Source organism: Rhinatrema bivittatum, chromosome 4, assembly GCF_901001135.1.
Source record: "Rhinatrema bivittatum chromosome 4, aRhiBiv1.1, whole genome shotgun sequence".
Taxonomy (NCBI): Eukaryota; Metazoa; Chordata; class Amphibia; order Gymnophiona; family Rhinatrematidae; genus Rhinatrema; species Rhinatrema bivittatum.
In genome coordinates this window covers 265,672,982-265,699,734 of record NC_042618.1, presented here as the reverse complement: position 1 = coordinate 265,699,734, position 26,753 = coordinate 265,672,982, and the positions used below count along the sequence as shown (strand labels likewise).

General features: G+C 43.5%; 1 protein-coding gene across 1 annotated transcript in view; it reads left to right on the top strand.

Annotated features, from left to right (window-relative positions):
* Nucleotides 1-26,753, top strand: part of PPFIBP1 (PPFIA binding protein 1) — a 1,178,807-nt gene that overhangs the window by 973,631 nt on the left and 178,423 nt on the right. Inside the window, exon 23 of the mRNA XM_029597487.1 lies at nucleotides 11,676-11,764. Coding sequence (XP_029453347.1) covers nucleotides 11,676-11,764 — 89 coding nt within the window. The remainder of the gene's footprint in view (nucleotides 1-11,675; nucleotides 11,765-26,753) is intronic.

Here is a 26,753-nt window from a genome sequence, read left to right as displayed (position 1 = left end):
TTAGTACCCGTGCCAGTGCACCCCCTCACCATAATTATCTGTGCTGGATGTTCTTTGTAGCATTTAACATCGTAATTTGAATAATTTCCACTAGCACATATAGTTTTTCCAGATTCCATCATTTGTCCCCTCTGCGGGAATCTGCCAGTCCAATATTTCACCAACCAGTCCAACTACTTTTATTCTGACAGAGACCCAAGAAATTGCTTGGCAGCTGAAAGTGAATCAAGTATCTGAGCTGCAAGGAAGATCGGGCAATGAAGAAGCACTATGAGTCAACCTAAAAAAAGATGGGACATCCATTTTTATTGGAGTGGTTTACAGGCCTCCAAACCAAAAAGAAGAGCTTGACAGAGATCTGGTTGAAGACATCCAAAAGATGGGAAAGAAGGGAGAAGTGGTGATTCTTGGAGACTTTAATTTGCCGAATGTAGACTGGAGAATCCCATCTGCAGAATCTAACAATAGAGGAGAAATAGTGGATGCTCTGCAAGGAGTTTTATTCAAACAAATGGTAATGGAACCACAAGAGAGGGAGCTATACTTGATTTAGTGCTCACTAATGGAGATAATGTCTCTGATGTCCAGGTGGGCACCCACCTCAGCACCAGTGATCATCAAACAGTATGGTTTAATATCACAGAAAGGATACGGAAAAGAAGCATACGGACCCGAGTTTTGCAGTTCAAAAACACAGACTTTGATAAAATGGGGAAGTACCTGGAGGAAGAACTATTAGGCTGGGAGAATGAGAGAGATGTGGAACAACAGTTGGCCAAACTAAATGGAGCAATTACCAAGGCAACTAATCTTTGTTAGAAAAGTAAAGAAAAGCAAAAGAAAAATGAAACCTATCTGGTTCTCCAAGGAGGTGGCTGACAAAATAAAGGCTAAAAGAACAGCGTTCAAGAAATATAAAGGATCCCAAAGGGAGGATCACAAAGAAGAATATCTGGTAGAACTGAGGGAGACAAAGAAAGTAATCAAGACGGCAAAAAGTCAAGCAGAAGAAAGGATTGCCAAGGAGGTAAAGAGAGGTGACAAAACCTTTTTCAGATACATCAGTGAAAGGAGAAAAGTTCAGAGTGGTATAGTGAAATTGAAAGGTGAAAAGGATCAATGTGTGGAGAGAGACGAAGAAATGGCAGAAATATTAAACGAATACTTCAGTTCTGTGTTCACTAAAGAAGACCCTGGAGAAGGACCGTCGCTAGTGAACAAGAAAATAGAGGGGAATGGAGTAGATGTAAATCCATTTACAGTAAAGAATGTATGGGAAGAGCTGGGGAAACTGAAAGTGTACAAAGCCATGGGGCCTGATGAGGTTCATCCCAGGATACTGAGGGAGCTCAGAGATGTGCTGGCGGGTCCACTGTGTGACCTGTTCAATAGATCCCTAGAAACGGGAGTGGTGCCGAGTGATTGGAGAAGAGCGGTGGTGATCCCGCTTCACAAGAGTGGAAACAGAGAAGAGGCTGGTAACTACAGACCCGTTAGCCTCACCTCGGTGGTGGGAAAAGTAATGGAGTCGCTGTTAAAAGAAGGAATAGTGAACTATCTACAGTCGGAAGACTTGCTGGACCAGAGGCAGCATGGATTCACCAGGGGAAGATCCTGTCAGACAAATCTGGGTAACCAAGGAATTGGATCAAGGAAGAGCACTCAATGTCATCTACTTGGACTTCAGCAAAGCTTTTGATACGGTTCCGTACAGGAGACTGGTGAATAAAATAAGAAGCTTATGAGTGAGTACCAAGGTGATAGCTTGAATTGCAAACTGGTTAACGGACAGAAGACAATGTGTGATGGTAAATGGAACTTACTCTGAAGAGAGAGCGGTGTTGAGCGGAGTGCTGCAAGGGTCGGTGTTGGGACCGGTCCTGTTCAATATCTTTGTGAGCGAAATTGCGGACGGGATAGAAGGTAAGGTTTGTCTTTTTGTGGATGACACTAAGATCTGCAACAGAGTGGACATGCCGGAAGGAGTGGAGAGAATGAGACGGGATCTAAGGAAACTGGAAGAGTGGTCGAAGATATAGCAGCTGAGATTCAATGCCAAGAAGTGCAGAGTCATGCATATGGGGTGTGGAAATCCGAATGAACTGTATACGATGGGGGGAGAAGGGCTGATGTGCACGGGGCAGGAGCGAGACCTTGGGGTGATAGTGTCTAATGATCTGAAGTTGGCGAAACAATGTGACAAGGTGATAGCTAAAGCCAGAAGAATGCTGGGCTGCATAGAGAGAGGAATGTCTAGTAAGAAAAGGGAAGTGATTACACTGGGCAACAATGAAAGTGTTACTGACCTAAAAAGGTCCTACTCTGTAGTATCTTGATGTGCTGAACACGAATATGACCATGAAAAGTTTTTATTGGCTCTCGTTTTGAAGATATTTAATATAGTTCACTTTCTATGTTTAGTCATGTAAATGTATCCAGTAGGACTGTAAATAAGCCTAGAATGATGTAATATTGCATCATAGAAACATAGAAATGACGGCAGAAGAAGACCAAACGGCCCATCCAGTCTGCCCAGCAAGCTTCACACATTTTTTCTCTCATACTTATCTGTTTCTCTTAGCTCTTGGTTCTATTTCCCTTCCACCCCCACCATTAATGTAGAGAGCAGTGATGGAGCTGCATCCAAGTGAAATATCTAGCTTGATTAGTTAGGGGTAGTAGGGGTAGTAACCGCCGCAATAAGCAAGCTACACCCATGCTTATTTGTTTTACCCAGACTATGTTATACAGCCCTTATTGGTTGTTTTTTCTTCTCCCCTGCCGTTGAAGCAGGGAGTTATGCTGGATATGCGTGAAGTATCAGGGTTTTTTTCCCCCCCTGCCATAGAAGCAGAGAGCTATGCTGGATATGTGTGAAGTATCAGTTTTTCTTCTCTCCTGCCGTTGAAGCAGAGAATTATGCTGGATATGCGTGAAGTATCAGTCTTTCTCCCATGCCGTTGAAGCAGAGAGCCATGCTGGATATGCATTGAAAGTGAAGTATCAGGCACATTTGGTTTGGGGTAGTAACCGCCGTAACAAGCCAGCTACTCCCCACTTTGTGATTGCGAATCCTTTTTTCTTCTCCGCTGCCGTTGAAGCTATGCTGGATATGCGTGAAGCATCAGTTTTTCTTTTCCCCTGCTGTTGAAGCAGAGAGCTATGCTGGAAATGCGTGATGTATCAGTCTTTCTCCCATGCTGTTGAAGCAGAGAGCCATGCTGGATATGCATCGAAAGTGAAGTATCAGGCACATTTGGTTTGGGGTAGTAACCGCCGTAACAAGCCAGCTACTCCCCTCTTTGTGAGTGCGAACCCTTTTTTCTTCTCCCCTGCCGTTGAAGCAGAGAGCTCTGCTGGATGTGTGAAGTATCAGTTATTCTTCTCCCCTGCCGTTGAAGCAGAGAGCTATGCTGTATATGCATTGAAAGTGAAGTATCAGGCTTATTTGGTTTGGGGTAGTAACCGCCGTAACAAGCCAGCTACTCCCCTCTTTGTGAGTGCAAATCCTTTTTTCCACATTTCCTCTTGCTGTTGAAGCTTAGAGCGATGTTGGAGTCACAGTAAGCATGTGTATGTTTATTGAATAAGGGTATTGTGTCCAGGCAGTAGCCATCATTCTGACGAGTCACCCACTCTTCATTGGCGGCCTCTTGACTTTATGGATCCACAGTGTTTATCCCACGCCCCTTTGAAGTCCTTCACAGTTCTGGTCTTCACCACTTCCTCCGGAAGGGCATTCCAGGCATCCACCACCCTCTCCGTGAAGAAATACTTCCTGACATTGGTTCTGAATCTTCCTCCCTGGAGCCTCAAATCGTGACCCCTGGTTCTGCTGATTTTTTTCCTACGGAAAAGGTTTGTTGTTGTCTTTGGATCATTAAAACTTTTCAAGTATCTGAAAGTCTGTATCATATCACCCCTGTTCCTCATTTCCTCCAGGGTGTACATATTTAGATTCTTCAATCTCTCCTCGTACGTCAACCGATGAAGATCCTCCACCTTCCAGGTCGCCCTTCTCTGTACCGCTTCCATCTTGTCTTTGTCTTTTTGTAGATATGGTCTCCAGAACTGAACACAGTACTCCAGGTGAGGCCTCACCAAGGACCTGTACAAGGGAATAATCACTTCCCTTTTCTTACTCGATATTCCTCTCTCTATGCAGCCCAGCATTCTTCTGGCTTTTGCTATCGCCTTGTCACATTGTTTCGCAGACTTCATATCATTAGACACTATCACCCCAAGGTCCCTCTCCTGCTCCGTGCACATCAGCCTTTCCCCCCCCCCATCGAATACAGTTCATTCGGATTTCCACTCCCCATATGCATGACTTTGCACTTCTTGGCATTGAATCTCAGCTGCCATATCTTCGACCACTCTTCCAGTTTCCTTAGATCCCGTCTCATTCTCTCCACTCCTTCCGGCGTGTCCACTCTGTTGCAGATCTTAGTGTCATCTGCAAAAAGACAAACCTTACCTTCTATCCCGTCCGCAATGTCGCTCACAAAGATATTGAACAGGACCGGTCCCAACACCGATCCTTGCGGTACACCACTTAAAACCGCTCTCTCTTCAGAGAAGGTTCCATTTACCATCACACATTGTCTTCTGTCCGTCAACCAATTTGCAATCCAGGTCACCACCTCGGCACTCACTCCTAAGCTTCTCATTTTATTCACCAGTCTCCTGTGCGGAACCGTATCAAAAGCTTTGCTGAAATCCAAGTATATGATATCGAGCGCTCTTCCTTGATCCAATTCCTTGGTTACCCAGTCAAAAAAGTCAATCAGATTTGTCTGACAGGATCTTCCCCTGGTGAATCCATGTTGCCTCTGGTCCATCAATTCTCCAGACTGTAGATAGTTCACTATTCTCTCTTTCAGCAGTGACTCCATTACTTTTCCCACCACCGAAGTGAGGCTAACTGGTCTGTAGTTGCCAGCCTCCTCCCTGTTCCCACTCTTGTGAAGTGGGATCATATTGCATAATACCATCATGCACACATCATCCAGCGTTTATTACATCATTTTCTGATGCAATGCAGTTCTACTGCCATGCTGCTGCTGAGTAAGCTAACGTCAGCAGTGTACTATATGAAGCCCAGTCAGAAAGGGTGAGCATTTGAAATATTCATGCTGGCTGACTACTGCTGGACACTCCGCAGAGATGCTCCCGAACAGGTGTACAAGAGACAAGCAAAGAAATCTAAGACGTAGTCTGTGACTTAATTTTTCAAACGGTATTAACCGTAGGTCTCCTACTATTGGCATACAATTCAAGATGTAATTATATTATTGCATATTCAAAAAAACTAGAGCCAATTTTGCATTTTCACAGTCACATTCATGTTTAGCACATGGAAATTTATAAGAATTGACTAATTTCATTTCAGTAACATGACTTTTGTGAAAATTTGTTGTCCAGTGAGCTATTGGTATACAGTTCACAATGTAATTATATTATTGCATATTACAAAAAAACTAGGGCCAGTTTTGCATTTTCACAGTCACATTCGTGTTTAGCACATGGAAATGTATAAGAATTGACTAATTTCATTTCCATAACATGACTTTTGTGAAAATTTGTTGCCCAGTGTTATCCCCTTGTACAGGTCTTTGGTGAGGCCTCACCTGGAGTACTGTGTTCAGTTCTGGAAACCGTATCTCCTAAGGGACAGAGACAGGATGGAGGCGGTCCAGAGAAGGACGACCAAAAAGGTGGAGGGTCTTCATCAAATGACTTATGAGGAGAGATTGAAGAATCTAAATATGTACACCCTGGAGGAAAGGAGGAGCAGAGGTGATATGATACAGACTTTCAGATACTTTAAAGGTTTTAATGATCCAAAGACTACGACAAACCTTTTCCGTTGCAAAAAAATCAGCAGAACCAGGGGTCACGATTTGAAACTCCAGGGAGGAAGACTCAGAACCAATGTCAGGAAGTATTTCTTCACGGAGAGGGTGGTGGATGCCTGGAATGCCCTTCCAGAGGAAGTGGTGAAGACCAAAACTGTGAAGGATTTCAAAGGGGCGTGGGTTAAATACTGTGGATTAATAAAGTCTAGAGGATGTGAATGAAGAGAAGAGGCATGGGGGTGGCTTGTGGGAATGACGGCTACTACCTAGAGATGAATATCCTTATTCAATAAACATACACATGGTTAATGTGACTCCAACATTGCTCTATGCTTCAACAGCAAGAGGAAACGTGGAAAAAAGGATTTGCAAGGGGAATGAAGAAAAGATGTTTTATACTCCAACAAGGACTGAATTACTGAATTACATAGTCTGGGTAAAACAAATAAGCAGGGGAGTAGCTTGCTTGTTACGGCGGTTACTACCCCAAACCAGAAATGCCTGCTACTTCACTTAGAATACATATCCAGCACAGCCCACTGCTTGAATGGCAGGGGAATGAAAGGAGGATTTATATTCAAACAACAACAAAGACTGAATTCACAGATTGAATAAACAAGTGTGGGAGAAGCTGGCTTATTACAGCGGTTACTACCCCAAACCAATTAACTGGATACTTCACTCAGATGTAGCTCCAGCACTGCTATCTACGATGGTGGGGGTGGAAGGGAAATAGAACCAAAAAAGTTATTTAAAGGGACAAGAGTAACAGAAAAGTATGAAAAAAAAAAGTGTGAAAGCTTGCTGGGCAGACTGTATGGACCATTTGGTCGTCTTCTGCCATCATTTCTATGTTTCTATGTTTCATTTCATTTCTATAAGTACTTTCCACATACTATTCTGCTCCACTCTTAGTTTAGCTGGGTATTGTAGGTTGAAGCGTATGTGCTTTTTGAAAAGAGCAAAGGCTCTCCTGCATTGCGACACTGCTACTGAAAAATCCTGAAATAGCAAGATCTTATGTCCTTCATACATGAATGACAGTATTTTCCGGTAGGTTTGCAGAATCAACACCTTATGTGCAAAGCTTAAATATTTGCAATCCCTGTACGTGGCCTACTCTGGCCTTCAGTCCGTGCTCATAATCTATGAGCTCTCTCAATGTATCAGTGATTCAGCAGTGATTCTAGCCCCAGTTCCTTAAGCAGCTATCCCTCCAGGAGATTATGAATTTCGCGGTCTGACAAGGTTTCGGGGGAAACCCATGAATCTTAAATTGTTTCTTCGGGCCCAATTTTCTAAATCTTCTACCTTGCCATCCAACATTGTGATCTATTTTTGCAAAGTTGACTGTGTTGTTTGCAAGGCCTGCGTCTCCATTTCGATCACTGTCACTTGTTGCTGAGTGTCTTCCAATTGTTTTTCAGTTTTGCCCAGTGTCTCATTTCCTGTGCGGATTTGCTGCGATAACTCTGCAAACCTCCCATCCAAAGCCCTTACCACCGCCTGAGTCACCTCTTCAACCAAAGCGGAGTTCGGGGAACTAAGGCCCATACCTAAGGTCCATCCGCCATTTTGGAGTCCTGCATAAGGGCTGGCTGTTTTTTCTCCTGCTGCAATTTTGATGCCATCGGGCCACTCTCCCGGAGCAAGAAATCTGCTATGCAATTTTGCGAAGCCAGTAGGAGGGTGAGTAGCCCTTCTGCTGCCAAATCTGAGCTATAACCCTGCGAGTTTGGAGGGGAGCACCGGGAGCAAGCAGAACGCGCGTCCTACTCGTACATCGGGTCATGTGGTCTCTGTGACCCCTAGTTTTATTGATCTCTTTCCAACAGAAAAGGTTTGTAAATTGTGTATCATTAAACCTTTCATGTATCTGAAGGTCTGTATCATCTCCCCTGCACCTTCTCTCTTCCAGGGTATACATATTTAGGTCCTTTAACCTCTCTTAAGTCATTTGATGGAGACACCCCCACCATTTTTGTTGCCCTTCTCTGGACCACCTCCATCCTTTGTCTGTCTCTTTTGAGATATGGTCTCCAGAACTGAGCACAATACTCTAGGTGAGGCCTCACGAAGGACCTCTACAAGGGGATTATCACCTCTTTTTTTCTTACTGGTTATTCTTCTCTCTATGCATCCCAGCATTCTTCTAGCTTTAGCTATCGGCTTGTCACATTGCTTTGCCATCTTCAAATCTCTAGACACTATCACCCCAAGGTCCCTCTCTTGCTCTGTGCACAACCGCCCTTCCCCCACCCCCTGATCACATATAGTTCTTTTGGATTAGTACATGTCAGAGCCCACAAAGGGATGGTGCTCTAGGTTGCTCCAGATTGACCCAGGAGACCGTGGTATGCGGATCTGCAGCAGCTCCTGGCAGAATCGCCCCTTCAGCTTCCAGCGCACAGGGATCTGTTGCGGCAGAGTCCTGTTCTTCATAAACATATAACTTGATTTTGCCGAAACGTGCATGCTCTGCAGCAGTGATTTCCACCATGCTAAGAGGTAGAAAGTTCTCCACTTCCTTGGCTGATTTGTGGGTTTGGCGAGGGTTTGAGGCCTGATGTGAGGATCAAGGTACTCTTCCTTGTTTGGTCAAGGTCCCACTCATTTTGAAATGTTTGCAGGATGGCTTGAATTAAGGTTTGGCACTTAATTCTTTAAAGGTACAAGTAGCGGCAGTCACCTGTTTCAGAGGTCAGGTGAATGGTGGATACATGTTGGCTCACCCTGATGTGGCTCGTTTCCTGAAAGGAGTGAAACATTTTCGTCGTCCTTTGTGGTTTCCGGTGCCTTTATGGAGTCTTTATGGAGTCTTAATTTGGCATTGGATTTCTTAGAACGATCTGACCTTGTGGATACTCACCCTGAAACCAGTGTTTCTTGTGGCAATTTGTTCTGCACGTAGGGTTTCTGAACTTCAGGCCTGTCTTACCGGGAGCCATTCCTCTAGGTGACTCCAGGGGTGGTACAACTGCATACTATTCCTTCTTTTGTGGTGGTCACTGAATTTCATTTGAATCAGTCCATTTCCCTGTTATCTATGGTCAGAGAAAGACATGTAAAGGAGTATCGTCTGTTGCGACTCTTGGATATCAAGAGACATATTGTCTGGTAACTGGAGGTTACTAATCCTTTACGGAGGATGACTTGTCTGTTTGTCTTTCATGGCAGGGAGAGCCGGCCTCGCGGGCTATCATAGCTCACTGAATTAAGGAGGTAGTCACGGCTGCATACGTTGATGCTGGGAAGGTGTTATCTAGTCAGGTCAGGGCTCATTCCACTAGGGCTCAGGCAGTGTCATGAGTAGAAGCAAAATTGTCTCCCGTCGATATTTGCCAAGCTGCAAATGGTCCTTATTACACACTTTTTCCAGGTATTGTTGTCTGGATGTGCAAGTCCGGGAGGGCACAGCCTTTGCACATGCAGTTTTGATTGAACTGCCGACAACCTCCCGCCCTATTTGGGGGAATAGCTTGGGTACATCCCACTTGTTCTGGATTCATCTGACTGGACGCTAAGAAATGAGAAATTACTACTTACCTGATAATTTTTTTCTTTAGGACAGTCAGATGAATCCAGCTTCTCTCCCTTGACTGCCGAATGGTTGTATTATGGTCGTCCTCCATGGCTACAGGGATTACTGGTAAGTGTTCGTCCAGGCCCTAGACTAGTGTTAATACATTCTTGTTTGAGCTCTGTGTTGCCTATTGGCTGAGTATTGAAATGGTTATCTGTTTAATCAAGTTTTGCTAGTCTGTCCACAGTTGCTTTTGAAGAGAATACTGGCAGGCTGATGTCACTACTGGGGTATATATATACTGTGACATCAGTTTGCTCCGTCTCCATCTGCTGGTAGAGGAGCATAACCCACTTCTGGAGTAAGTAGTAATTTCTCATCTTACCTTACAAACCTATTACATTTTTTTGAAGGCGTGAGTAAACATGAAGATAAGTGAGCCAGTTGACATAGAAGGTAACTTTAAAAGACCAGCACGCATATACGTGTATATTTGGCCATGTACAGATCTACCTCACTATCGTATAACCCGTGTGTATCATGTACACGTGAGATATAAAATAAACGTAATTCTTCCTTACATTTGTACGTAGTTAAAAAATACACGTGAATAGCGCCTTTGCTTCCACGTGTCCGGATAAGTCTTAAAAGAGCTACTTTTCTGGGTAAGTAAGATAGCTGGATAAGTCTCAAATAAAGCTACTTATTCAGATAAGTAAGATAGCTGGATAAGTCTCAAATAGAGCTGCTTCTTCAGCTGTCTTACATAATGAAATAAGTAGCTCTATCTGAGACTTATTCGGATAAGTAGCTCTATTTGAGACTTATCAGCTATCTTACTTAGCTGAATAAGTAGCACTTTTTAAGACTTATCTGGCAAAGCCACCACTTAACTGGATAAGTCAGAATTTGTGGTTAAGTAGCGTTGAACTGCTGTGCACATTTTTTTACTTTATATTTTAAAAATATAAGCGTGGAGATTTTACATGTGGAATTTAAGTAGCATTTACCCTGGATAAGTCACTTTTTACATGCATAAGTCTGAAATTTTTCTAACATACGCGCGCCAGTGAAATTACCAGTTTTACCAATTAGTCCATCAGTTTGCCCAGTCCTCTTTCAGGTCATCGAGACCCTCGTGGTTCATCAGCCTGAACTCTGAGTTCACCCAGACTGCTACCCAGTCAGTATTTCAAATAAAAACGTTTAATATCACTTATGCTAGATAATAAGCAGGTGTAAATATGTGCTAGTAAATTGCTTAATCTACACATACAAGTCTCTTCTAAAATAGCAACTTACATGTGTAAATGTTAGCCTCACCCTGGAATACGCCTAAACTGTGCCTTTTGTACATACACAAACCCTTATTTATGTATGTATGTTTGAGGTTTATATGCTAATTGTTATGCATGTAACATTTTGAAAATTCACTTTAACACATTATGTCCCAAATTTTTTAAGAGGCTATCCTCTATATAGGACACTGGGACATAATGGGTTAATGTGTTTTGGGTTTTCAGAAGGCATTTGACTCCTTAGGAAATTGAAAAGTCATGGGATAGGGGGCAGTATCCTATAATGGAATAGTAACTGGATAGAAGACAGGAAACAGAGGATAGGAGTAAATGATCAGTTTTCTAAATTAAGAAAAATCATTAATAGAGTGCCATAGGAATCTATACTAAGACCCTATGCTCTTTAATTTTAAAACTTGTTAAAGTGACACATATGTTTCCTTCTACTCAATATGTGTAAGTGATTGTAAACATCGTAAAAATGAAAAACTCACTGGGTAAGGAGTCTAGGTAAGTGGGAGGAGTGCAGGCTGTAGAACCAGAGGGGTCTGGATGGCCTAAAGACAGCCTGAGCAAACAGGTGGACAAATTGGCAAAACTGGGAATGTCCTTCATGCATGCATGTTTTAAAATTGTGCTCATTTGGACAACTAAAGCTGACATGTCTTAAGGAATATAAAAGACTAACATTTCCTTGCATAACTGCTTAAAAAAAATTAGCACAAACATGCATTCTAGATGTATTTTAAATAAGGCACTTGCACAGTCTATATAAAATTGAGGTGTATATGTGCTTACATTCATATATATACATAAATGGGCATCTGTGCTCTTGTTTTAAAGTTACTAAGTGTTTTCTTTGTTTCAGTAGCTAGTTCTGTGCTTTTCTCCTGATATGTTTGGAAAAGTTGATTTTTTTTCTTTTTTTAAGCATACTTAAGAACTTTATTGTGTTGAGGTTTAAGTATGTGCTTGGTAATGTTCCTTTTCTCTTAGGGTGGCTGGATGACATTGGCCTACCCCAGTATAAGACACAGTTTGACGACGGGAAGGTGGATGGCAGGATGCTGCATTACATGACTATTGTGAGTAGCTGCTTTTGCTTTCCAGTGTTCTTTCTCCCTCTGCAAAGGCTCATGTATTTTTTATTGTAACATTTTTTGTGTTATTGTCATGATGGTAATGACCTAGTTTAAATAATGTATGTATATATAGATATATAATTTAATTAGAAATATCTTTTTGGTTGATAATTGTGTTAGACATGAAATGGACATTAATCATTTGGATCTTCTCTAGTAACTATTAGCTGTGCAGGCTACCTTCTGCATTTGCCGTATATTGCACCTTAAGCTCAGGCAAGCCTTATGTGAACTTTAGCAAACAGAAACCTTGACAATTAGTGCTGCAAGAGCTATCTGAGAGCTGTTAATAGTTCAGGCATAGTCTTTTTTTAAGGAAACCATCACATGCTACAGCAGGGGTCAGGAACCTTTTTGGCTGAGAGAGCCATAAACGCCACATATTTTAAAATGTAATTCCATGAGAGCCATACAATATGTTTAAAACTAAATACAAGTAAATGTGTGCATTTTATGTAAGATCACACTTTTAAAGTACAATAAGTCTCTGAAAATATTACACCAGGCCTTAAGACACCAATACATCTCCTATTAGGAAAACGGACCAAGTCAGGCTGCTATAGAGTCCTACACAGAAACTACACGCCAGCAGAAAACCTCACCTGAATCACGTGCTGTCCCTCACCTAACATAGAATAAAGAGACCAAAACGCATAACAAGAAGCATGCAGACAAAAACTGAATTGGAAACTGCAACAAGCCAGAGTCTCTGTATGCAGTGTAACAAAGGAAAAAAGAAACATCACCCATCCTTATAAAACAAATCAAGAAATATAAAATCATCAGCAGTAAAACTGTACTAACAAAAAGAACATATTTCGAAACAGCTGATGAGTGGAATATCCAATAATTAAAAACTCATATAAAACATTTCCAGATACCAACAAAATATTTCAAAATAGCAGACACAAAGATCCAGTAATGAAAAATAATAAGGATACAAACATTTTTTTGCTCTGCATACCTGGGAACGTTTGATATCCAGGTGTCCTGAGATTGTTCTGAATTAGCAGGAGGTGGGGTGGTTTGCTTGGAACTTTCTCCTCTCTCAGTCACATACCAGCGCTCTCTCTCACACTGGCTCTCAATGACACACCTATACACACATGCTCTCAGTCACTCACATATACAAATGTTTTTTCTCTCTCACTTATATAGGCTCTTAATTACACATTTACACACATGCTGTCTATCTTTTCACGCTTACACACACACAGGCTTTCAATCACATAAATACATGCTGTCTTTTTCTCTCACACACAGACTCTCATTCACATGCTTACAAACATGTCCTCTCTTTCTCTCATTTACACACAGGCTCTCAATCACATACTCACATGCTCCCTCACCTAAATCAGCTCTCAATCACACACAGACACACATGGTCTCTCTCTCTCATTTAAACACAGGCTCTCAATCACATACTCACATGCTCCCTCACCTAAATCAGCTCTCAATCACACAGACACACATGGTCTCTCTCTCTCATTTAAACACAGGCTCTCAATCACATACTCACATGCTCCATCACCTAAACCAGCTGTCAATCAGACACAGACACACATGATCTCTCTCTTACTTATACACACAGGCTCTTAATCATACATACACATGATCTCTCTCACACACAAAGGATCTCAATCATACACACATACTCTTTCAAACAAACAGGTTTTCAATTACAAACTTACACATACAGGTTCCCAATGGTAAACTTACATTCATGCTCTCTCTCTCACAGGCAGGATCTCAATCACAGACATACTCTCTTTCACATATACAGGCTCTCAATCATTCACATACATGCAATCTCTCACTCACACACACAGGATCTCAAACACACATGCTTGCTCGCTCATTCACTCTCTCTCTCCCCCTTCCCCCCCCCGGGAACTCGCGGCAGCAGCAGCCACCTCCCAACGCTAACCTCCTTCATTTTCAGCCCTCGCGGAGGCGAAGGCGGAGTCCCATCGGCCGCGGTTGAAGATTTTCATTTTCCTCCGAGCCGCGCTGCAGTCTTCTTCCCGCGCAGGCACCCGATGCTCTCCACTTCCTCTTCCGGGCCGCGGGAAGAAGAGAGCACCGGCGTGCTCTCTTCTTCCCGCGGCCCGGAAGAGGAAGTGGAGAGCATCGGGTGCCTGCTGCGGGAAGACCCGCGCAGGCACCCGATGACTCCAGCGCTGGCACCCGGATGACTCCAGTCGGCGTGCTCTCTTCTCCTCCCCCCCGCGGCCCGGAAGAGGAAGTGGTGAGCATCGGGTGCCTGCGCGGAAGAAGAGACCACGCTAGTGTGGTCTCTTCTTCCCGCGCAGGCACCCGATGCTCTCCACTTCCTCTTCCGGGCCGCGGGGGGGGGGGTGGAGAAGAGAGCACGCCGGTGCCGCTGACTCCAGCTGTCCTGCCGCGTTCCGCCCGGGCTGACAGCATTTTAAGCCCGGGCGGCGGAGGACCGGGGAGCAGCTGGGTCAGCGGGGAACCGCGAAGTATGGCGACACGTGTCTGCGAGCCAGATGCAGCCCTCAAAAGAGCCATATCTGGCTCGCGAGCCATGGGTTCCCGACCCCTGTGCTACAGTGTTAATGTTTAGTTACTTCTGTAATCCTGCTCTCTATTCAAAATAGTGTTTGAAGTTTTCAGAAGTTTGTTGTGTTTAGGATTGCCTTTTGCTATCAACAGGAGTAAATTAGGCTATCCTGGCCATCATTGAAAATCCATATTTTTCATTACCTGGTCACATCTCAAGTATGAATATAGCAGGATAACCTGAAAGGTAGTTTTCAGATTTGAGGTAGAGGACCTAGCTACTGACACTGTCAACACTGTGCACTACTATGGGGAAGACCTGGGGTTGATTTCTGTCCTTGGGCCTGCCATCACTGGACATGGTGTGGAGGCAATATTCACAGCCTCTAAGGGGTGGGACCTCAGCTATCACAACAGACTCAGATTGCAAACATAGCAAACTCCAGAAGGAGCTGCAGTCTATTGACTCAAGCCGAGGGCTCTCTCTGTGTTTGGGGTGGGGGGAGGGCAATGAAGTGTTTTAAAATAGGGGTGGGAACCAGGCGCTTATGAATGAAGGCTCAGCACTGAAGTCCAGTAGAGGAAACCTGTCCTGTGAATCCCACAGCCAACTCGATTTTCAGGATATCCTCAGTGATTTTGCCTGAGATAAATTTGCATACATTGGAGACCCAGTGTATGCAGATTTCTAAATGATATTAATTGTGATAACCTGTAAACTTGACTGGCTGTGAGGACCAATTTGGGAAGCCTTGCAGTAAACATTGTTTCTAATGGAGCTATAAGCCCAAAGAAGCAAAAGTAAACTACAAGGCAAAAAAATCTATTTGTTGAGTGATAATTTTGGTTGTAGTAAAAAGATACCTGCCCTTACATTTAAAAAATTAAAACATAATGTAAAAAATTAGTTCACACTGTATACAAAAGCAGAAAAAATTATCTAAGAGGACAAAGAAAGCAAGGAATGTATTTTGAGGAAAGTTAGTGCTTGATACTGGAAACGATTCTTCAGCATGGTTCCATATCAGGTGACCTGATGAATAAATGCTGTGAACTTATACCAAAGATGATGATATCAGAGGGTTTTATTGTATAAACAAGCACAGGTTAAAAGGTTGGATTCCCATGCTGCCCTTTACAAACCAAATCAGAAAGCTACAAAGCTCTGTGTGTTTGTTTATTTGTGGAAGTGGTGAAAGAAAGGAAATTGGGCTTGTTGCTGCTTTTGGCATTGCTAGGACACCAGGAAAGAAAGGAGCTTTGTTCTTGGACTCATGGGAACTGCATATTCTGATCTGAAAAGTATATAGCAAAATATCTTTCAAAAAATAAAGAATCCAGAAGATAATACAAAATCCGTGAGGTCCAGATTCAAAAGTCATTTAGATGGATAATAGTAAATGACTTACTTGGTTATATTCAGCCCATACCCAGCTAAATTCTAGCTGGGTAACTAGTTACATATACATATAATATTATGAGAGAGTTCTCCGGAAAAGAAGGCTATATATCCGGTGAGTGTTAAATCCTTTAACATTAAGAGATACCCGGCTAGAATTTAGCCAGATAAGAATAGTGCGGGCAGGAGGTGTTCTGGGGAGGAGTGGAGTTAACGACACTAGTAAACCATCTAACTCACTTTCAACATTACGCATTGCAGGAGAATGGGCAACAGATTTTTTGAGCCAAAATATAAAGGCCAAGGTGCTAGGCCATTGCGCATGCAAGCAGAAAATACAAAAATAGGGTGAACCATAGATACTTCTAACAGCAACCCACCAGAATGCAAAGGCAAGAAGGTTCTTCAGCCAATGAAAAGACTATGAATGTGCTGATACAGGGAAACTTTGCTTTGTTTTCTTCCCACCTTGGCCGGTAATAGGACATGTAATAAAGAATCTCAGGAAGGAGTATGTGTATGATGTCCTAGTGGCTTCACACTGGCCATGAAGACCATGATATGCTCATCTAAGTAGGCTGATAATGGATCAACAATTGTATTTGCAAAGCATAGGAGGTCTCCTTCATTAGGAATCAGTAGTAATGGGAAACCCATCTTCATTCTCGCTTATGGCATAGCTATTGAGTGGGCAAGATTAGCCAAGAAGGGATAAATAAGACGTTGCCATACTGGGTCAGACCAAGGGTCTTTCCAACAGTGGCCAATTCAGGTAACAAGTACCTGGCAAGTACCCAAAACATTAAGTAGATCCCATGTTTTTAATGCCAGTAATAGTGGTTATTCCCTAAGTCAACTAGATTAATGGCAGTTAATCAAGAACTTATCCAAACCTTTTTTAAACCCAGCTACACTAACTGCCCTAACCACATCCTCTAGCAATATATTCCAGAGCTTAATTGTGCATTGAGTGAAAAAGTATTTTTTCCAATTAGTTTTAAATGTGCTACTTGCTAACCTCATGGAGTGCCCCCTAGTCCTCCTTTTTTCCGAAAGAGTAAATAACCGATTCACATGTATTGGTTCTAGAACTCTCATGATTTTATAGACCTCTATCACATCCCCCACTCAGCTGTCTCTTCTCCAAGCTGAACAGCCTTAACCTCTTTACTATTTCCTCATAGGGGAGCTATTCCATCCTCTTTATCATTTTGGTTGCCCTTCTATGTACCTTTTCCAGTGTAGCTATATCTTTTTTGAGATGTGGCAACCAGAATTGTAGACAATACAAAAGGTGCAGTCTCAACATGGAGCAAAACAGAGTCATTAAGACATTTCCATTTTATTCAATATTCCCTTCCTAATAATTCCTAGCATTGTTTGCTTTTTTGACTGCCGCAGCACATTGAGCCAGCAATTTCAATGTATTATCCACTATGATGCCTAGATCTTTTTCTTGGGTGGCAGCTCCTAATATGGAACCTAACATCATGAATCTACAGCATGGATTATTTTTCCCTGTATGCATCACCTTGCACTTGTCCACATTAAATTTCATCTGCCATTTGGAAGTCCAATCTTCCAGTCTTGTAAGGTCATCCTGCTATTTATAACAATCTGCTTGTGATTTAACTACTATGAATAATTTTGTATCATCTGCAAATTTGATTATCTCACTCATTGTATTCCTTTCCAGATCATTTATAAATATACTGAAAAGCACCGGTCCAAGTACAGATCTCTGAGGTACTCTGTTTACCATTTCCCACTGAGAAAATTGACCATTTAATCCTACTCTCTATTACCTGTCTTTTAATCAGTTTGTTATCCATAAAAGGACATGGACTCCTATCCTATGAGTTTTTAGTTTTATTAGAAGCCTTTCGTTAGGGACATGTCAAATGCCCCCTGAAAATCCAAATACACTACATCTACTGGTTCACCTTTATCCACAAGTTTATTAATCCCTTCAAAAAAAATGAAGCAGATTTGTGAGGCAAGACTTCCCTTGGGAAATCCATGCTGACCATGTTCCATTAAACCAATTTTTTCTATATGCTCTTTGATTTTCATCATTAGAATAGTCTTGGCATCACTATTGACGGCCACCTCTCATTTAAAAAACACATTAACAACACTCTCAAATCCGGTTACTTCAAACTACACGCCCTCAAAAAAATCAAACCCCTTCTGCACCTCAATGATTTTCGCACCATACTACAAGCTTTCATTCTTTCCAAAATAGATTATTGCAACGCTATACTGCTAGGTTTACCCAAAAGTACGTTGCTGCCGCTACAGCTTCTACAAAACGCTGCTGCACGCATTCTCACTAGCACACATAAAAGCGAACATATCACCCCTATTCTTAAAAACTTACATTGGTTACCTGTTGCCGAAAGAATATCTTATAAATCCCTCACACTGATCCATAAAGCCCTACACAACCAAGAAATGCATTGGTTATCTGACCACTTTATCTTTCACAAATCAAACAGACCAATTAGGCAACAGCACAGGGCTACTCTTGTCATACCATCACCTAAGCAATCCAAGCTTGCTTCCACCAAAGCACGAGCTCTTTCATTAGCTGGGCCCATCCTTTGGAACAAACTCCCTCCCTTCCTGCGGCAGGAACCCTGCCCAAAAAAATTTAAACATAACCTAAAAACTTGCCTCTTCAAGCAAGCTTTCGCTTAACATCCTACCCTGGCACTTTACTACTTGTAATTGAATTCCTTAATATTATTATTATTATATTTTTTATTACTATACCCCCCTGATTCCTGTAAATAGATCCTCCCTTCCTTTCCCTATTATATATGTGTTTGATCCATTTTTACTTATTCCCCTTCATAAGTTAAGTTCTAATGTTGTCCTGTTATTATCTGTTCCGTTCCTTGTTACAATTGGTTCCAATTTCTATGTAAAGCTCGGTTAGCTATAATTTTGTTTTAATGTAAACCGATGAGATGTTCCCAACGTTCATCGGTATATAAATCCTCTAAATAAATAAAATAAATAAATAAATAGAATAGTTTCCACTATTTTTTTCAGCACTGAAGACAGGCTGACCAGTCTATAATTTCCCAGATCACACCTGGAGCCCTTTTTAAATATTGGGTTACATTGGCCACCCTCCAGTCTTCAGGTACAATGGATGATTTTAACTAATAGATTTGAAATTTCATTTCTCACAGGACAAGCAGGATGTTGGTCCTCACATATGGGTGACATCACAGGATGGAGCCCAATCACGGAAAACTTCTGTCAAGGTTTTCAGAACTTTGACTGGCCTCTACTGGGCATGCCCAGCATGGCACTAACCCTGCAGCCAGCAGGGGTCCCCTTCAGTCTTCTTTTTTCCACGCAATACCCTCGCAGTTAAGGAGCTCTACAGAGATTCCTGACAGGAATTTTCCTCACGGAATTACTAAAAGTTAATTTGCCCTACGGGGTCCCTCCTCTAACTTTTTCAAGCCGCGGTACTCCAGTAAGTTTTTACCCGTTTTTCCATCGATTACCGTCGAGTTTGGCCATGGCATCAGGGTTCCGTCGGTGCCCGGACTGTAATCGCACCATGTCCATCACAGACCCCCATAAGGTCTGTGTAATGTGTCTTGGACAAGAGCACGATGTCTTAACCTGCACCAAATGTGCCTTAATAACGCCAAAAGGTCGCAAGGCCAGAATGGAGAAGATGGAACTTCTCTTCCGTGCTCAAATCCCGACTCCGTCTATTGCATGGAAGTCGTCAGAACCGGCACAGGCAACTTCGCGCCAGCATCGTCCATCGGCCGGTGACTGTCCGGCATCGATGACATCTCAGCCTTTGACACCCTCTACTCCCCCTCAGGATCGAGGGGATCGTAGAGACAAACATCTCCACCGGCATAGAAAGTCTAGGACCATCGAGGGAGCAAAATCTTCGACCTCGCCATCGTCCAAACCACCGTCGAAGAAACCCTGTCCAGAAAAGGCACAGACCTTTTCAGTGACTGGGTCTCCGAGGCAACCCTCCCCCGATAGGGCATCGGGAGCCGTGACTCCGCCTTTAACGGTGGTCCCTCCGGCTATGCCTCTGCCTCCTTCTTCTGTTCCGGAGCTGGGGCTGCTTGCTCCAGGTCTCCGAGAAGAACTGGACCGGATGGTTCAGGAGGCCATTGACAAGGCGATGCAACAACTCCAGGTTCCTCCGGCACCGGTACCGACTGTGGAACCGATCACCGACCCGATTCCGGCAGAGTTGGCACCGCTGCTCTCCAGGATGGAGGTGCTCATTGCCGCTTTTCTACCGATGGGCCCTGGGTCACCGATGGCGCCGGTGCCCTCCCCGCTCACTCTGTCATCGGGAGGAGAAACACTGTTACGCATCCCTCCTTCGAGAGTTCTGCCTCAGCCATTGTTGGCCAATACGTCCATCGCCACCTATCCAACCATCGGTGCCGATATGCCCGTCGGCGCCACCGAGCCATCCATCGATGGCCTCTATGCCTGCACTGATGCCTTCATCAGTGCCTCCAATTATTCCTTCAATTCCTTTGGAACCTAGAACAGGACCTTCGGGTATCCCACCATCCCGTCCCCCTCTACATCCTAGAGGAGAAGGTGCTGATCCCTATGATACCTGGACTGATGATTCCTCACCAGACACCGATGATTTGCCTTCACCACCTTCACCCACTGAAAGTAGAAAGCGTTCTCCTCCAGAGAACCTTTCCTTTATAAATTTTGTGAAGGAAATGTCTGAATTGGTTCCCTTCCAATTACAGACTGAACGGGATGACAGGCATCAGATGATGGAGTTGCTCCAATTCCTGGATGCTCCCAAGGTAATAACCTCCATCCCTATCCACAAGGTTCTTCTGGATCTCCTGAAGAAGAACTGGGAACATCCTGGCTCCATTGCTCCAGTCCACAGAAAAGCTGACACTACCTATTTGGTGCAGTCAGCTCCGGGCTTTCAGAAACCACAATTGGATCACCAATCTGTAGTGGTAGAATCTGCACAGAAGAGAGCAAAGAGGTCAAAGCCTCACACTTCTTTTCCCCCTGGCAAGGAACAGAAGTTTCTAGATGCCATTGGTCGCCGAGTCTTCCAAGAATCAATGCTCATTTCCCGAATTGCCGCTTATCAGCTCTATATGACCCAATATAACAGGGTCATTTTTAAGCAGAAAGAAGACTTGATGGACTCCCTGCCTCAGCAATTTCAAGATCAGCTCCAAACCCTAGTAAACAAGGGTTTTGAGGCAGGCAAGCATGAGATCAGATCATCTTATGATATCTTTGATACTGCTACTAGGGTATCTGCAGCTGCTATTTCGGCGAGAAGGTGGGCCTGGCTCAAGTCTTCTGACCTTCGCCCTGAGGTACAAGACAGGTTATCCGACCTGCCTTGTGTAGGCGATAATCTGTTTGGCGAACAGATTCAACAGACGGTAGCGGAACATAAGAACCATCATGAGACCCTACGACAGCTCTCTGATGCTTTCTGACTATTCTTCTAAACAGCCCTTCAGAAAGGACTCTAAAAAGTCATTCTTCCGCCCGAAGAAGTCCTACCCGCTACCAACCAGATCCCGTGCTACGAGACCTTTTCAAAAAGCACAGTCTCGTCAACCACGTAAACAAAAAACAAAAGCAGCTCCTCAACCAGGGCCTGCTTCAGGTTTTTGACTTCCACCTAGAGAGCAGCAGCCAGATTCCACTGCCTCACATACCAGTGGGAGGTCAATTGTGCCACTTCCACAACATATGGCACTCAATCACCTCAGACCAATAGGTACTGGCGATAATTGCTCAGGGTTACCATCTGAACTTTCTCTCCATTCCCCCGGACTCCCCACCTCTACCTATGTGGAGAACATACGATCACTCCATCCTTCTGGAACAGGAGGTCTCCCTCCTCCTCCAGTCCAAGGCAACAGAACCAGTACCCTACTCTCAGCATGGCCTAGGATTCTATTCACGGTACTTTTTAATCCCCAAAAAATCGGGAGGCGTTTGTCCTATTCTGGACCTATGGGCCCTAAACAAGTACCTCCAGCGAGAGAAGTTCAAGATGGTAACCTTAGGCTCGCTTCTTCCTCTTCTACAAAGAGGAGACTGGCTCTGCTCTCTGGACCTCCAAGATGCACACACTCATATTGCGATAACTCCATCTCATCGTAAATACCTGAGGTTTCTAGTAGGCCCCAAGCACAATCAATACCGAGTGCTTCCATTCGGCCTAGCATCTGCGCCATGAGTCTTCACAAAATGCCTCGTAGTAGTTGCAGCCTTCATCAGGACCCAAGGTGTTCACGTCTACCCCATCTAGATGACTGGTTAATCAGGGCTCCCACTCAGCAAGCTGCTCTGTCGTCCCTCAATCTAACTTTACACACGCTAATCTCATTAGGATTTCTCGTCAACTACGACAAATCCTACTTAGTCCCATCTCAAACCTTGTCATTCATTGGGGCAGACTTGGACATCTTGCAGGCAAAGGATTTTCTACCTCGACAGTGAGCTCTCACTCTCGTGTCTCTTGCACACCAGCTGCAGTCTCAGCACTCTGCGACTGCACACCACTTTCTCATCCTCCTGGGACACATGGCATCCTCAGTTCAGGTTACACCAATGGCCCGTTTGGCCATGAGAGTCATGCAGTGGACTCTTAAGGTCTCAATGGACTCAAAGCATTCAGCCCCTGTCGACATTGTCCATGTAACCGACTCACTCCGTCAGTCTCTGGCCTGGTGGAAGAATCAGACCAATCTCCTCCAAGGCTTGCCCTTTCAGGCTCCAAACCCTCAATTAATTCTCACCACCGATGCTTCCAACCTCGGATGGGGAGCCCATGTGGCCGATCTGCAGACACAAGACTCTTGGTCTCCAGAGGAAACCAAACACCAAATAAATTTCCTGGAGCTTCGAGCAATCAGATATTCTCTCAGGGCATTTCAGGATTGCCTCTCAAATCAAGTTATCCTGATCCAGACAGACAACCAGGTGACCATGTGGTACATCAACAAATAGGGAGGCATGGGCTCCTTCCTTCTGTGTCAGGAAGCTACACAGATGTGAGCGGAAGCTCTCTCCCATTCGATATGCCGGGAGTGGACAATGTATTGGCAGACAAGCTGAGTGGCATCTTTCAACCACACGAGTGGTCTCTCAACCCCTCGGTGGCGAACTCCATCTTCCAACAGTGGGGATATCCTCAGATAGACCTCTTTGTGTCTCCTCAAAACCGCAAAGTAGAGAAATTCTGATCTCATTCACAGCAAACGCTCTCAGCCCAGAGACACATTCTCCCTCTCGTGGGCAACCGGTCTACTCTACGCATTTCCTCCACTTCCTCTTCTCTCGAAGACTCTCGTGAAGTTACATCAGGACAAGGGAACCATGATCCTGATAGCACCTCACTGGCCACGCCAAGTATGGTTTCCAATACTGCAGGATCTCTCCATTCGCAGGCACATTCCCTTGGGAAAGGACCCGCTTCTGATCACTCAAAACGACGGGTGCCTCCGCCATCCCAATCTTCACGTCTTGTCCCTGACGGCATGGATGTTGAAAGGTTAATCTTTCAGCCACGTAACCTTTCTGAGCCAGTTTACCATGTCTTGATTGTTTCACGGAAGGCTTCCACGAGAAAAGCTTACTCTTACAAATGGAAAAGGTTCACGTCATGATGCTCTTCTCAGTCCCTTGACCCCTTTTCCTGTCCAATCACAAAGTTTTTGGACTATCTCTGGCATTTATCAGTCAGGTCTAAAGACTTCTTCCATCAGAATGCATGTCAGTACAGTTGCCACCTTCCTTAAAGGTATCGGGGATGTTCCTATATCAGTACAATCCCTTGTAACAAAATTGAATCTTTATGGGTAGAAATCCCTTGTGTGTCAGGGAAGACTATAGTGATAGAAGTATACTACCATCCACCTGGTCAAGATGGTGAGATGGACAGTGAAATGCTAAGAGAAATTAGGGAAGCTAACCAAATTGGTAGTGCAGTAATAATGGGAGACTTCAATTACCCCAATATAGACTGGGTAAATGTATCATCAGGTCACGCTAGAGAGATAACGTTCCTGGATGGAATAAATGATAGCTTTATGGAGCAATTGGTTCAGGAACCGACGAGAGAGGGAGCAATTTTAGATCTAATTCTCAGTGGAGCACAGGACTTGGTGAGAGAGGTAACGGTGGTGGGGCCGCTTGGCAATAGTGATCATAATATGATCAAATTTGATTTAATGACTGGAAAAGGAACAGTGTGCAAATCCAAGGCTCTCGTGCTAAACTTTCAAAAGGGAAACTTTGATAAAATGAGAAAAATTGTTAGAAAAAAACTGAAAGGAGCAGCTACAAAAGTAAAAAATGTCCAAGAGGCGTGGTCATTGTTAAAAAATACCATTCTAGAAGCACAGTCCAGATGTATTCCACACATTAAGAAAGGTGGAAAGAAGGCAAAACAATTACCAGCATGGTTAAAAGGGGAGGTGAAAGAAGCTATTTTAACCAAAAGATCTTCAATCAAAAATTGGAAGAAGGATCCAACAGAAGAAAATAGGGTAAAGCATAAACATTGGCAAGTTAAATGTAAGACATTGATAAGACAGGCTAAGAGAGAATTTGAAAAGAAGTTGGCTGTAGAGGCAAAAACTCACAGTAAAAACTTTTTTAAATATATCCGAAGCAGAAAGCCTGTGAGGGAGTCAGTTGGACCTTTAGATGATCGAGGGGTTAAAGGGGCACTTAGAGAAGATAAGGCCATCACGGAAAGATTAAATGATTTCTTTGCTTCGGTGTTTACTGAAGAGGATGTTGGGGAGGTACCCGTAATGGAGAAGGTTTTCATGGGTAATGATTCAGATGGACTGAATCAAATCACGGTGAACCTAGAAGATGTGGTAGGCCTGATTGACAAACTGAAGAGTAGTAAATCACCTGGACCGGATGGTATACACCCCAGGGTTCTGAAGGAACTAAAAAATGAAATTTCAGACCTATTAGTAAAAATGTGTAACTTATCATTAAAATCATCCATTGTACCTGAAGACTGGAGGATAGCAAATGTAACCCCAATATTTAAAAAGGACTCCAGGGGCGATCCGGGAAACTACAGACCGGTTAGCCTGACTTCAGTGCCAGGACAAATAGTGGAAAGTGTTCTAAACATCAAAATCACAGAACATATAGAAAGACATGGTTTAATGGAGCAAAGTCAGCATGGCTTTACCCAGGGCAAGTCTTGCCTCACAAATCTGCTTCACTTTTTTGAAGGAGTTAATAAACATGTGGATAAAGGTGAACCGGTAGATATAGTATACTTGGATTTTCAGAAGGCATTTGACAAAGTTCCTCATGAGAGGCTTCTAGGAAAAGTAAAAAGTCATGGGATAGGTGGCGATGTCCTTTCGTGGATTGCAAACTGGCTAAAAGACAGGAAACAGAGAGTAGGATTAAATGGGCAATTTTCTCAGTGGAAGGGAGTGGACAGTGGAGTGCCTCAGGGATCTGTATTGGGACCCTTACTTTTCAATATATTTATAAATGATCTGGAAAGAAATACGCCGAGTGAGATAATCAAATTTGCAGATGACACAAAATTGTTCAGAGTAGTTAAATCACAAGCAGATTGTGATAAATTGCAGGAAGACCTTGTGAGACTGGAAAATTGGGCATCCAAATGGCAGATGAAATTTAATGTGGATAAGTGCAAGGTGATGCATATAGGGAAAAATAACCCATGCTATAATTACACAATGTTGGGTTCCATATTAGGTGCTACAACCCAAGAAAGAGATCTAGGTGTCATAGTGGATAACACATTGAAATCGTCGGTACAATGTGCTGCGGCAGTCAAAAAAGCAAACAGAATGTTGGGAATTATTAGAAAGGGAATGGTGAATAAAACGGAAAATGTCATAATGTCTCTGTATCGCTCCATGGTGAGACCGCACCTTGAATACTGTGTACAATTCTGGTCGCCGCATCTCAAAAAAGATATAATTGCGATGGAGAAGGTACAGAGAAGGGCTACCAAAATGATAAGGGGAATGGAACAACTCTCCTATGAGGAAAGACTAAAGAGGTTAGGACTTTTCAGCTTGGAGAAGAGACGACTGAGGGGGGATATGATAGAGGTGTTTAAAATCATGAGAGGTCTAGAACGGGTAGATGTGAATCGGTTATTTACTCTTTCGGATAGTAGAAAGACTAGGGGGCACTCCATGAAGTTAGCATGTGGCACATTTAAAACTAATCGGAGAAAGTTCTTTTTTACTCAACGCACAATTAGACTCTGGAATTTGTTGCCAGAGGATGTGGTTAGTGCAGTTAATATAGCTGTGTTTAAAAAAGGATTGGATAAGTTATTGGAGGAGAAGTCCATTACCTGCTATTAAGTTCACTTAGAGAATAGCCACTGCCATTAGCAATGGTTACATGGAATAGACTTAGTTTTTGGGTACTTGCCAGGTTCTTATGGCCTGGATTGGCCACTGTTGGAAACAGGATGCTGGGCTTGATGGACCCTTGGTCTGACCCAGTATGGCATTTTCTTATGTTCTTATGTTAACATGTTTTCTGAAAGGCTTGCTTCACCTCAAGCCTCCACTGCGTCCTCCGGCCCCTTCTTGGGACCTCAACCTGGTTTTGGCTCGGCTCATGAAATCACCATTCGAGCCTCTTCACTCCTGTGATCTTCGCTATCTCACATGGAAAGTGATTTTCCTTCTAGCAATCACTTCAGCTCGCAGAGTTAGTGAATTACAGGCCCTAGTTACCTATCCTCCTTACACTAAACCTCTACAGGACCGGGCGGTACTCTGCACTCACCCTAATTTCTTGCCTAAGGTAGTATCGGAGTTTCACATCAATCAATCCATTATACTACTTACCTTCTTTCCCAGGCCCCATTCCAATTCAGGAGAACAGGCTCTGCATTCCCTTGACTGTAAACGGACTCTAGCTTTCTACCTAGACCGTACAGCTGCCCACAGGGAAAGTACTCAT